At 34.3% G+C, this 12,246-nt stretch overlaps 1 protein-coding gene across 2 annotated transcripts in view; it reads left to right on the top strand.

The window, feature by feature from the left end:
- The window catches only part of MS3_00003929 (uncharacterized protein), a 66,468-nt gene that overhangs the window by 20,382 nt on the left and 33,840 nt on the right, over positions 1 to 12,246 (top strand). For both annotated transcript variants that reach the window (XM_051211805.1, XM_051211806.1), the window contains exons 12-16: positions 216 to 335; positions 903 to 1,073; positions 2,928 to 3,090; positions 5,121 to 5,241; positions 11,554 to 11,649. In XM_051211805.1, coding sequence (XP_051071908.1) covers positions 216 to 335; positions 903 to 1,073; positions 2,928 to 3,090; positions 5,121 to 5,241; positions 11,554 to 11,649 — 671 coding nt within the window. The remainder of the gene's footprint in view (positions 1 to 215; positions 336 to 902; positions 1,074 to 2,927; positions 3,091 to 5,120; positions 5,242 to 11,553; positions 11,650 to 12,246) is intronic.

Raw genomic sequence — 12,246 nt, 5'->3', positions numbered from 1 at the left:
TTTAAACATGTGTCGAAAGACTAATAAAACTCCGTTTTCTTTTATTTTGTTTCCAAAATATTTCTTCAGGAACTTCTTATCTATTTAACCCATCATTATGTAATGTAATTGATGTGCAATAAGCATTAAATATCATAAATGATTCAGTAATATTTACATCGCACTTTTGTTGGTTCATATTCACAGACTTTGCTTTGTTTTGATGTTTACCATAGACACTAACTCGTTTAATGCATCGAGCTCAAGGACGGGCAGAATCTCATATGGTTATGTCATTATTAGTAGTACTTAAAAAGTTTTTCCAAATTTCTGATGATCTTGTATCTGTACTTCAGGTAAGATAAATGTTTTTAATTATTGAGAATTTTCTTCATTAATTATTGGAAACATATGCATCCATTTGTCTTTTTATAAATGTTAGATTTTGTTCAAGTATTCTCTCTAAGGTTGAAATCCGGTATTATATATGGAATAACTTTGGTGGAGTTTTGTTCTCTGAGCTGGATGGTTTGGTCGACCAAACCATCCAGCTCAGAGAACAAAACTCCACCAAAATCATCCACCTGAGCTACAAATCTTCCCCACCATCTATATGGAATAACGCTAAATAGTGATCATATCGTACCACTGCGTTTGATTAAGGTAGAAAATGTAACTGCTAAATTTTGTCTTCAATGTTCTAGTTTGGATCTTATTTAGATCAGATCATGGATATGTCCAAATTAAAATAGTGTAAATATAAGCTTTTTAAAAAAAAATAACGATGATTGTATGAACTCTCATTTGAGACCATAGCACTGTTTTATTTGATAAATTAATCAATTTTTAGTAATAAATTTGTATATACTTAACAACTACTAATATTAATTTGTTTTTTCCTTTTTTATTTATTTTCTAAATAGGGTGTTGATAATGTATTAATTGATTTTAATCAATTAGTTCTTCGTTTATTAAGTCAAAGTAAAATAACGCTAGAAACTTATGTACAATTTTTACAACAAGTTACAGAAAAGTCTAGTTCAAATAGTAATATTGTACCCGAAGATGGAACAATACATGAACTTACAACTAATGTAAGTGAAATTTCATTGATAGTTGTGTATTGAACTTTAAAGAATAAGAACAAATATGTTTTTTTTTTCATTCATTGGTCATAACTTTGGTGGATGTGTGAATAAAATAGACTTACACTGTAAAAGCTGTTAATTAGTGGTATATTTTTAAGAACCCTTTTTTGATATTATTGATCTGTTCAGTGAAAATGTTAATCAGTAATGTGAAATTTTTTTAGAAAATTCTCTAGGTTGCATCAAGCCTCTTTCAAATACTCCTCATTTGTGCCTGTACACTTGTCCCATCATTTTGTTGACTGTTGAAATACACCATTCTGTGTAATCAGACCTTGTCATATCACTTTTAGTCGTCCTATTGCTGCTGTCAATACAATTTCGGATTGTATAAGCAAACTGAAAACCTAAGTGATGTAGTCTAAATAACTAGTTGCATGGATGATCGATCTAATATGACAATTGAGTTTGTAAAGATATATGTCCTTAGCTCACATATTTATTATTTCATTTATTGGATCAAGGAAATCATAAATTACATTGATTAGTACCTCAAATAAGGCAAGCTGTCTGTGTTAGCTAGCTCAAGGTAGTAGGGGCTGTATATTATTACCATAGTCTTTCATTTTTGCAGTGAAGCGCTCCCAGTATTTTTAAGTATGTAACTGTTATGTCCTTGGACTGTCTATCCACTTTTGGTGCTGAGGTTACTTATCTAATCCAGATTTAAGACCTTGGCGCGATAGGCTGACGGACCTAACTTTGAGGCTAGTACACATGAGTTCGAAATGGGGTAGAGGGGAGAAAGCTATTTTACCACCTGATTGGCTGACAAGCATGCGGACGAGAGAAGACAAAACAACTGGAACACTACTTGATCTATTCCCGATATCCTGATTTCTGATTTTCTTCTGAAATCCAGATTAGTGTAAAAAGGTACATGAATAAGAAGGTGACTAACCCGACCACAACGTACAATAATTAGGAAAAAGACAATTATGCCCAAAGCTGCTGGGAACTAGAGTAGAAAATAGGGTGCAAAATATTATGTTTAAATTACAATTGCTTCGGAACAGAAAAGGGTAACACAGACTATCTATTGGTCATTTATGTTGTATGCGTGCAACAAAGTCAATCTTAAGTTCAATTCTATGATCATCAAAACACCAAAGTTTACTAAGGATTATCGGTACAGTATAATAATAACAATCTGATAACAATCTGTTAATATTCATAACTGATGAAATAAACTTTCTTGGTTTTTTCTAGTCACTGCTGTTCTTATTCTTCTTTCATCGAGTATACATTTCACAAAAATACTTTTTTGTGACCTATATAAACAACAGACTAAAGTATCACTATTCATCACCGTTTTGCATGTAACATTTCTCCAAGATGACATTTAAAAGGTAAATACTAAGAATTCTTTCTTAGTTTATGACTTCCTAAAGTAAATGATAAAAATTGTACTATCCTGAGGCAAATGTACACTGGCTCAATTCGTCACACCAAGAGGTGATAATCAAATAAATCATCAACTATCAACATCTCTATCCTTCAGGAGATCAGACGCGACTCGAGCACCTCAGTAATAACGTTTCAGACTGTGAAGCTAAGTGAAATGGGTTCGAATCACACAGTAAACATCAGTTCCATCAGAATTACATATAAGTCTTGTTGATGAGTGCCATGTATCATAAAATCTAGGTCCAATATCGCCTGTTGACTACGTCTAATCACCTAACGAGTCCCTCTATAAAATACTGTGCCTACTAATTGATACGTATCAGTATTGTTGTTATGCACATTGAACTGACTTGAAATATCTATGTATATCTGTTTTTTTTCCTTATCGATTAGGCATTGATGTATTTAGAAAACTTGTTAGAATTCGCTGATATTATTGGCACTACTTTGTCATTTACTGAAGCTGGTCCACAAGCTACCACTAACACACTTAAATATCTTACCACTATTGGCCAAAATCATGCCTTTTTGGAAAATAAATTTGGGAATTATTTATGTAAGGATTCTTTTCTTTTTTTGTATGATAAGTACTTTTTTAGTTTGTTATTGACAATTGAAACTAGTTTATTCATAAAACGTTGCTTATTATCTTTCGAGGGAAAATAGTACATATTCTGATCAGCAAGAACTGTTTACATCTATTTCGAAACATGCACTCTATTCATTTTGGAAGTTTTGTTGTTTAATGCATGAGTCTCATTTGTTTGTGATCAATGAGTTATTCAATATACAACTGCTGTTTTTTATGGCAAAATCAAATGTCGAAATACTAAAGTTGTCGAAAATAGGCATTTATAAATGATTTTTTTCGAACGACTTTAGTTGGCCTACACAATTTATCAACTTCATTAATCTTAGTCTACATAATCCTATTTGCAACTTTATGTGAACACATCAATTTCAGAATAATCCGAAATTTATCTGACATACATACTATAAGGTCATTGATATATTCGTTGGAGAAATGTTTTTGCAGTAATACAAAAGAGTTAAGGATAACTTGAAAAAAAAGTCTTATAACGCACAGTTCTCTGTAAAGAAGTAATGAGTTATTTCTTATAAAATGCCTTACTTCTTTCTCATAGCAAAATAAAACCCTGCTTAACTGTTGATATTACCAACTGAATATTTACTATGATGTGGTTATATCATAAAGGAGATCTAGAAACGTAACAAAAACAAACCGTAGTTTACACACCGAAGACAATAGTCAATTAGAAAACATAAGCATCCGAAGTGTTTCTTTCATAATTCGGATCACGACTTTGATAAACTCCCTAAGAGTACAATATACAAAGCGAACAAATAAATATGGAATACTAAATTTGATCTGTGCATTTTAATAGAGCGAATTCATATGGGATACTTATCACTTCAGGGTTTCATCACCTATGGTTTCTGCTCAATGGTCACCGATACGCAACATTCCAAGACCGATCATGAAGTTTCAGCTTCCAAACGCTAGTTAAGAAATATTTTTCTAGCTTTCTGAATCAGATGTTCATGTTAGAGTGACTACCCTGAAGTTTATTTGAACTACTCCTCTAGCCATCACCGAACATCTGTTGAAACAAAAGTTCTCTCGCTCAAAACCTCTTTAAATTGACTAAAAAGTGCTTTGAAATCACCATTACAAGAAAATTTCAACTACATATAAATCCTTTATTTTAACTACTTAACAATTGCAACACTGCTGGTCGCTTCCCAAAGCCGCATTTAATTGCTTCAGAAATAAATATTTCTCAGAAGCAATGACAACTATATTCATTAGAGTTTATTTGTTTTTTCCTTTCACCTTTTGGAGCCTTTTAATCCAGGAATGAAATTATGTAACATAATTCTGGGTTGTTCAGTGGAACCACATAAATGTCATAAATTATTCGAAATTTATTTTGCAACATATCGGTCAGTCAGCTACAACGTAGGATCAGGCACATATATGCATCGGTCCAAGTTGCCATGCCGCATTAGCAAAACAAGATGAACACTAAATTCATAAAAGCAGTTATTTCAATGGTAGTAATATATAAAAGAAAGTTTGTAAAAGGATCTAGTACAGGAAGTAAGAATTAGAAAGGTATAAAGTAATTTCAATCTCACGATTTAAGGGAAGACAAAGAGTGTATACACCTACGCCATTGTGATTGATCCTGAGCCATGTCAATCAGTCTCCAAGCATTGGTTACAATAGTCGCGTGGATCCCAACTAATTAGTTTGCATCTACCAACATGGCTCAGACTAGAAGTTAGTGACTTCAAGCACTGATGCCACGTTTTGTTTTGGCCGCCTGTAACTTTCTCCAACCATCCCCAACACTAGACAGAATTGCGCATCGTGGTAATCGGTGTTCAGGCATACGTGACACGTGACCCAACCATCTCAGTCGACGGAGATTTACAACCTTATCAACTGATTTACCATCATTCCCTGATACTCTGTGTCTAACCTCAACATATACATAGATCTATAAGCATTTGACTATTTTTTCACCATTTTTATTTTCGAAAATTGTTTTTTCTTCTTAGTTAATGCTATATTCGCTCTTATGACAAATTTGGAACGTAAATCAGAAGTTTATTCTGAAGAGATACGTCGAATGATTTTCCAAATGAATAATATTCAGTACATATTGAAAAGTATTTATAAGTATGTGTGATTTCTAAACTTATATAATGTGATAGTATTCATGTAGTCCATTTAGGGAATACAAACTTAAGTATTCAGTTTTAAACCACACTCTGTCGAACTGCTCAGACCGAAGTAAATGTTGCAAAACTTACAATCTAGTTGTTGCAAATTAATTATTGTATCCATGATATTACTACTCTAAAAGTCATGTGTTTCTAACTAGCTGAATCTCCATGAACAAATTGCTAATAGGTATATATCCTGTAACCAAAAGTTATCCTAAATCAGTATGTTCAAAATCAGATAACTTGAGTGATAAAGACCTTATGAAATTGAAAGTATATCTATTAAATATATTACTGTCTCTAGTGAAATTTCTCCAACCATTCTTCCATTTACTATAGTAGTTGTAACGATCAAAAGTCCAATAGTTGATCTGAGCTAATTAACCAAAGTAGATCAAACTCCTTTTTTCTGTATAGCATATAAAGCATTTTTGAGTTACTCATTGTTATGACGCTCTGATTTCCTCGTCTACACGAACTGGATTCTAATTCGCCTTAGACGAATATCTTCACTAGATACCCTCCCAGTGTTTATTCTAAAGGCCTTCAACACAACTGAGATCAAGAACACGTGACTAGCCCGAATAGAATGCATGTATACTTCCACACCAAAACCCAACAGCAACCCGTCAACAGTCACAGTAACAATAAAAGTAAGAGAACATATAACTCATCTCGTACCTCTCAGAATATCTACTAATCTGACCAAAAAAACAACCAATCATCATCAGCCTCGCCCACAAATCATCAATACTAGGTTATATCAAAGCACAAACCCTTTGTAATCGGTCCTAATCTAACAAAGGCAGCACATTACATCAGGCACAGTCAGGCTGTTACGCTATGTGTTTTAGCGCACATGTAACATATTGTCGAGGATTTTGGGATGTCGTTATTTATCAGGTATAAACGGTTTTCTTTCCGTCTCAATAATTTTCATAATATTTTTGTTTGTTACATGACATTTATTACAGTTTATTAGTAGTTTGACGTGTTTGTTTCTGACAACCTGTGTAAATGTTTAGTTAGCTTAATGTGGTTATTTGTAACATTACTAATTCAGGCTAGTGAAATTCACCGTTTATGAAGTCAAAAATAGACCATAATCAGAGTTTTATGGAAAAATGAGCGTTAAGAACTTTTACATATAATTCAGGTCCTTAATTATGGTGGTGTTGAAAGCGGATATTGGTGGCTGTTTGTAAACTGTAGATTTAGGCAATTAATCTAACCGATTGGCATCATAAACATGGTATAAAGCAAACTACTAACATGGTGAGTCGTTCATAGTTATATGATGGGGAATTGAAGCTGTCAGTGTACGATACGGCGCAATCCTAGAAGAACTAGAATCAAATAACAAATATTAATGAGTTAATTCTTGAATTCCTACTGCATTGCAGACTGACTTTGTATAAGTCCAAAGTAATTCAGGCCAAATACGTGGCGAACATTGAACGAGGAATCCAACCTATAACACAAATTTATGACACTAATATCTCCATTCTAGCCACAAAACTCAGCTAAAGTAATAAAATATTGTATAAGATAGTCTGTTGGGATAAATTACGTTTAATCTGGAAGACCAAATCATCAATGGATGGTCGATTCTTAATAACAGCAAACACGTACTACATAGGCATATTTTGCTTTCGGCTATGCTGACGAGTGGACACTAACTTTCTTTTTTAATTGTTTATGGGTTCTGGTCATGTTAGTAATCTAATTACCCATATCGGAGTTATATGCCAAAATGAACTGTGAAACCATTTGCATTTCATTCACGTCCTTAATTATGGTGGTGTTGAACTTGGATGTTCATAGCTGTTTGTAAAATGTAGGTTGAATCAAGGAACTGTGCATAAAATTACTATAAGTGCCACATTAATCAGTCACATTTTCGTCATAAGTCACACGATGCCTGTTTGTTGTGAGCATGGTAACTGGACCTAATTGTAATTAACACTAATTTCTGATGTGTCTGTTGTAAGGATAATCAATGAATTTCTATTAACGGAATCCTTTATTACCCATAAAATTTTCACACCACTTATCTGTCTCTGAACTCCACTCGATTATTACACCACCCATCCTTAATGTTTCCTTGATTCTAACAACAAATAACCTCTGACCTGTTATTGCATATATACATATGTTTATACTTATTATTGATAACCTACGTTATTCCAATTCTTTAAATTCAGTTATGTCAACTGTGTCATACCTCAATGTTAAATTCTAATACATATTTGGTTGTAAGCAGCTGACGAGAAACCACGAAATATAATGAATGCATACTATTCTGCATCAATATTTCTTCTAGTTTTATTTAAATTCATAAGCAGAACTAATCGCATGAAATTATAGTCTACCTAGGTAGTGATACTAATTTGATAATAAACGTAATGGCACGGGAAAAAAGTCAGAGCCTTTCGAAGCTGCCCGTCCTTTCGTTTCAACGACCTTGAACGGCCTGACAAAACGCGATCATTCCGTATTTCAATTGCCATGGGTTTGTTAGGTTGCATGTGTATCAAGTTTTTTCATATAAGTCATCTTTCGCTGCACTAAAAAGCACAAAATAACTGCCAAAAGCATTAATTTAGCGTTCTCTGTTTTTTAGTGTACATATTGGCTCTGTTGTTGCTTCGTAACTTGATCTGTGATCCCAGCTGCTGTAGTAAATCTCAACGAAATGTCAAGTCACCGGTAAATCTTAAATATTTGTAGTACTTCCTTGGGTTATTATTGTTTCAAGGAATAACTTTTTTATAATTAATGATTTCTGTTCGTAGTGCTTCATGCTCAAGTGACATTTCAGTGGACCTTAGCGATGCTTTTCAAAGTATGATACTGAACAAGCGTTTCGCATGCTGGGATGACTTTGATAGCGCGCTAAAAGAGTTCTGAAAAGTATGGATGAATAATTTTATTCCTTCTCAGACTACCCATACTCATTACATCCACACGGAAAGCAAGTTGCTGAAGGATGTCAGGTTCAAATACCTGTTTGTTACGTTTCACTGTACATTTGGTCATAAGCGTAATTCGGAATGTTTGAAAGTGAATCAAAAACCGTGAGAACTTTAACTAATATCTGAAGTTTAAGGTGTAAATTCTTTAATTGCCAATCAAAGTTCCGTGTAAGAATGGAGGAGCAAGGATATGTCATCAAATCCTACAAGATGCTCCACAATCATCCATGTAGTAGTTCACGTCCTCGACCAAAATTATCCGTCACAACCAACTGGAATAAGGAATATCTACAAAGTGTAATACAACGAAAAGCATAATCACTTCTTATTATTGGTATTATGAGTAGAATCAATACACACAACTTCTGGATATTTATTGTACAAGTGTATTTGATCATAACTACTGAAACATATTCTCGTTACATATCCATTTTCTAAATGTTCCCTCACTTCGCTTTTTTGTCGCAGCAAATCCATTACCTGCTTTCGAGTACAACAATCTGAAATATATTTTTATACACTTACCTGTGGAGAGTTTAGCTTTCATAGTCTTTACATCAGCAGCGGTGACCACCTTACCAGTTCTCTCCTTGACACTTTCTATAACTTCATCTGTTGACAGGGACTGCAAAATGACTGGCTTCAAATTCTCTTTCTCTTCCGACGACAATCTTCTTGTCCATGGATCACAAACCATCCATGAACTACTACATGGATGATTGTGGAGCATCTTGTAGGATTTGATGACATATCCTTGCTCCTCCATTCTTACACGGAACTTTGATTGGCAATTAAAGAATTTACACCTTAAACTTCAGATATTAGTTAAAGTTCTCACGGTTTTTGATTCACTTTCAAACATTCCGAATTACGCTTATGACCAAATGTACAGTGAAACGTAACAAACAGGTATTTGAACCTGACATCCTTCAGCAACTTGCTTTCCGTGTGGATGTAATGAGTATGGGTAGTCTGAGAAGGAATAAAATTATTCATCCATACTTTTCAGAACTCTTTTAGCGCGCTATCAAAGTCATCCCAGCATGCGAAACGCTTGTTCAGTATCATACTTTGAAAAGCATCGCTAAGGTCCACTGAAATGTCACTTGAGCATGAAGCACTACGAACAGAAATCATTAATTATAAAAAAGTTATTCCTTGAAACAATAATAACCCAAGGAAGTACTACAAATATTTAAGATTTACCGGTGACTTGACATTTCGTTGAGATTTACTACAGCAGCTGGGATCACAGATCAAGTTACGAAGCAACAACAGAGCCAATATGTACACTAAAAAACAGAGAACGCTAAATTAATGCTTTTGGCAGTTATTTTGTGCTTTTTAGTGCAGCGAAAGATGACTTATATGAAAAAACTTGATACACATGCAACCTAACAAACCCATGGCAATTGAAATACGGAATGATCGCGTTTTGTCAGGCCGTTCAAGGTCGTTGAAACGAAAGGACGGGCAGCTTCGAAAGGCTCTGACTTTTTTCCCATGCCATTATGTCATAAGTACAGGATACCTTAAACGATATAGCCTGTGCTACATAGTCGACGGTTTATCTAGCACAAAATAGCATACTAAACAGTCAATAGAATCGTTAATAAACACAAGTGATCTGTACCTGAGAATCACTAAGACTATTCCTTAGAAGATGAGATCAAATATCTATTTACAATGATTCGCGTAACCGTTTCCAGCAGGTAATCAAAGGTCAACAATCATCAATCGAACCATGCCGTAACCTTGAGTTTAGTCAAATACGACCTCATTTTGAACGAGCTGAGAACATGCAGTAGCAAAATTAAATAAAGGTAAATCTTTGCTAAAGTTAAATGGTAAAAACCCGGGCAAAAAAGAGAAACGAAAATAAGATAAAGTTACAAGAGACCTGGGCAAATTTTAACATAAGGTAGGACAAAAGATTAAAGAAATAACAGTACCGTCCAGTAAAACACTGGAGGGATTTTCAACCTATTCTCGTAAAGATTTAGTACGAACTAAAATCGTTTTTATCGCTGACTGATACCAGTTGATGAACTGTTGATTACTGATGTGCTTTAGGACGCTTGAATATTCTAGCTTAAGACTGCTTGACTGTACAGATGGACAATCTCAATCGAGACTGAGCTCATGGACAGCTTCTCAGGTTAATTAAAGAATGATATTCTTCTCACTTTAAGACCCGAAAACTGTGGTTTCAAGTCCGTATGAGGTCATGAGTGTGCACTTTTTCATGATGGGCTCTTAACTAAAGCAAAACACTCACCCAGTCCTCCTTGACTTTCAGTTGTTCTACTACTGGTTTCATTTTGTGATAAAATTACTTTACGAATTACTAACTTGATTTACAAAATGTATGTTACTAAACAGCCATCAGAAATTTGGTTTAAAAAAAAGTTTTAATACTTAGTAAGAAATAACAAAAACCTTTACAAATATTTTGTAACATTCATAATAAAGTAATTTCGTGCTATTGTTTAACAAACAACTACTAACTTTGCTTTCGAATAGAAGGAAACTTGTCATGAATATTAAATATCGTTGTTATTATTACTTATGTATAACCTATATTCCTCATGAGTAAAATATTATGGTTTACTCGTCTACCTTGCTACCTTGCTATTCATAGTAATAGATTGTAAGGAGATAAGGGGCAGCCAGACAAGAGCATGATATCAGTCCATAAAGTCATCCACCTTTTTACTGAGATATGTGGAGGGTAATCCAGACTTCTTGGACAGGAGCGTTTGCTGACATATCTCAAAATTGACCACGGTTGCATAGACATGTTCTTTATATTTTAAATTTCAATGTCATTTCATACTTTTCGTTCCACGCACCAGACAACCACAGGAAATGGTTGCTCCGTATCTTCAGCTGATTGAATTCAGATATATACACCATTGAATTTCGGTTCAGTCGTCTCAATGTTAAGTGTGCGCCCATGAAACCGAAGGCTCTGTATTCAACCCCAGGTGGCAGGGTTATGGATGGACAACGCCAAGTCCCATACTAGGATGAAATAGTTGTACGGGGCTTCCAGGTATCCGACGGTTGTCTAACTTGGGTTGGTTCATGATCTCACCAATATTTATTAATCTCCACAAATCCCTATAATTTTGATACTTAATCATCTATTCCCAATTACTTTTTTCCATATTTTGGTTTAAATAAATGGATATATCATTGTTTTTCTTCATTGTACAACTAAATAATACAGGTTTTCTTAATTTCTACGTTCTTTTTTTCATTGTGTCGGTAATTGGGATGATTTTTAGGACAAATATTCACCGTTATCTTTTATCACAAGATCGTGAAGCTGTTGCCAAAATTACTAGTATATTGGATGAACGTAAACTTTTTTATACACGATGGTATGTTTAACAAATGTCCGTTTTTGGTGTTCACAATCTATTTCGTTTTTGTTTTGAGGAAAATCAAACTTTATTCAGTTTATTTACTGGTTAGAATATATATTACTAATATCCCGATGGGTTGAATATTGTATGTTTAACTCTTTGATTTTGTGTTCTCCCAAATTCTAATCCTCTGAATTTGTCATGTCCCTTTTTTTCCTCTTTCCAAATTTATTTCACTGTGTTATACTTCTTGAATAACATCTTCAAACCCTAATGTTTCCGATTACTGCTTATACTCTTACTACCTCTACCACTACGGGATTTGAATCAACAACTGCATCTCTGTGCTAATGTGGTATGGCAACTCGAACTGACGTACGTACGTAAGAAGTTCTACGTTGTCACTGACTGACTGACTTCGATTCTCCGGATAATTTCCATCTGTTAATTGATAATAAACCTGACTCCTGACGGTTGCTGCTACTTTGACTTTGTGGTCGGTCTCGTCTATCGAGATAAACCAATCGGGCTATACTGGCTGGAACAATCGTTCCTCAAGGTTCCGACATGCTACGTAGGTCGGTTGAAAAGCAGTAAGACTAAAAACAGTAA

Source organism: Schistosoma haematobium, chromosome ZW (assembly GCF_000699445.3).
Source record: "Schistosoma haematobium chromosome ZW, whole genome shotgun sequence".
Lineage (NCBI taxonomy): Eukaryota > Metazoa > Platyhelminthes > Trematoda > Strigeidida > Schistosomatidae > Schistosoma > Schistosoma haematobium.
The sequence above is the reverse complement of the archived record's forward strand: the minus strand, read 5'-3'. Positions and strand labels throughout refer to the sequence as shown.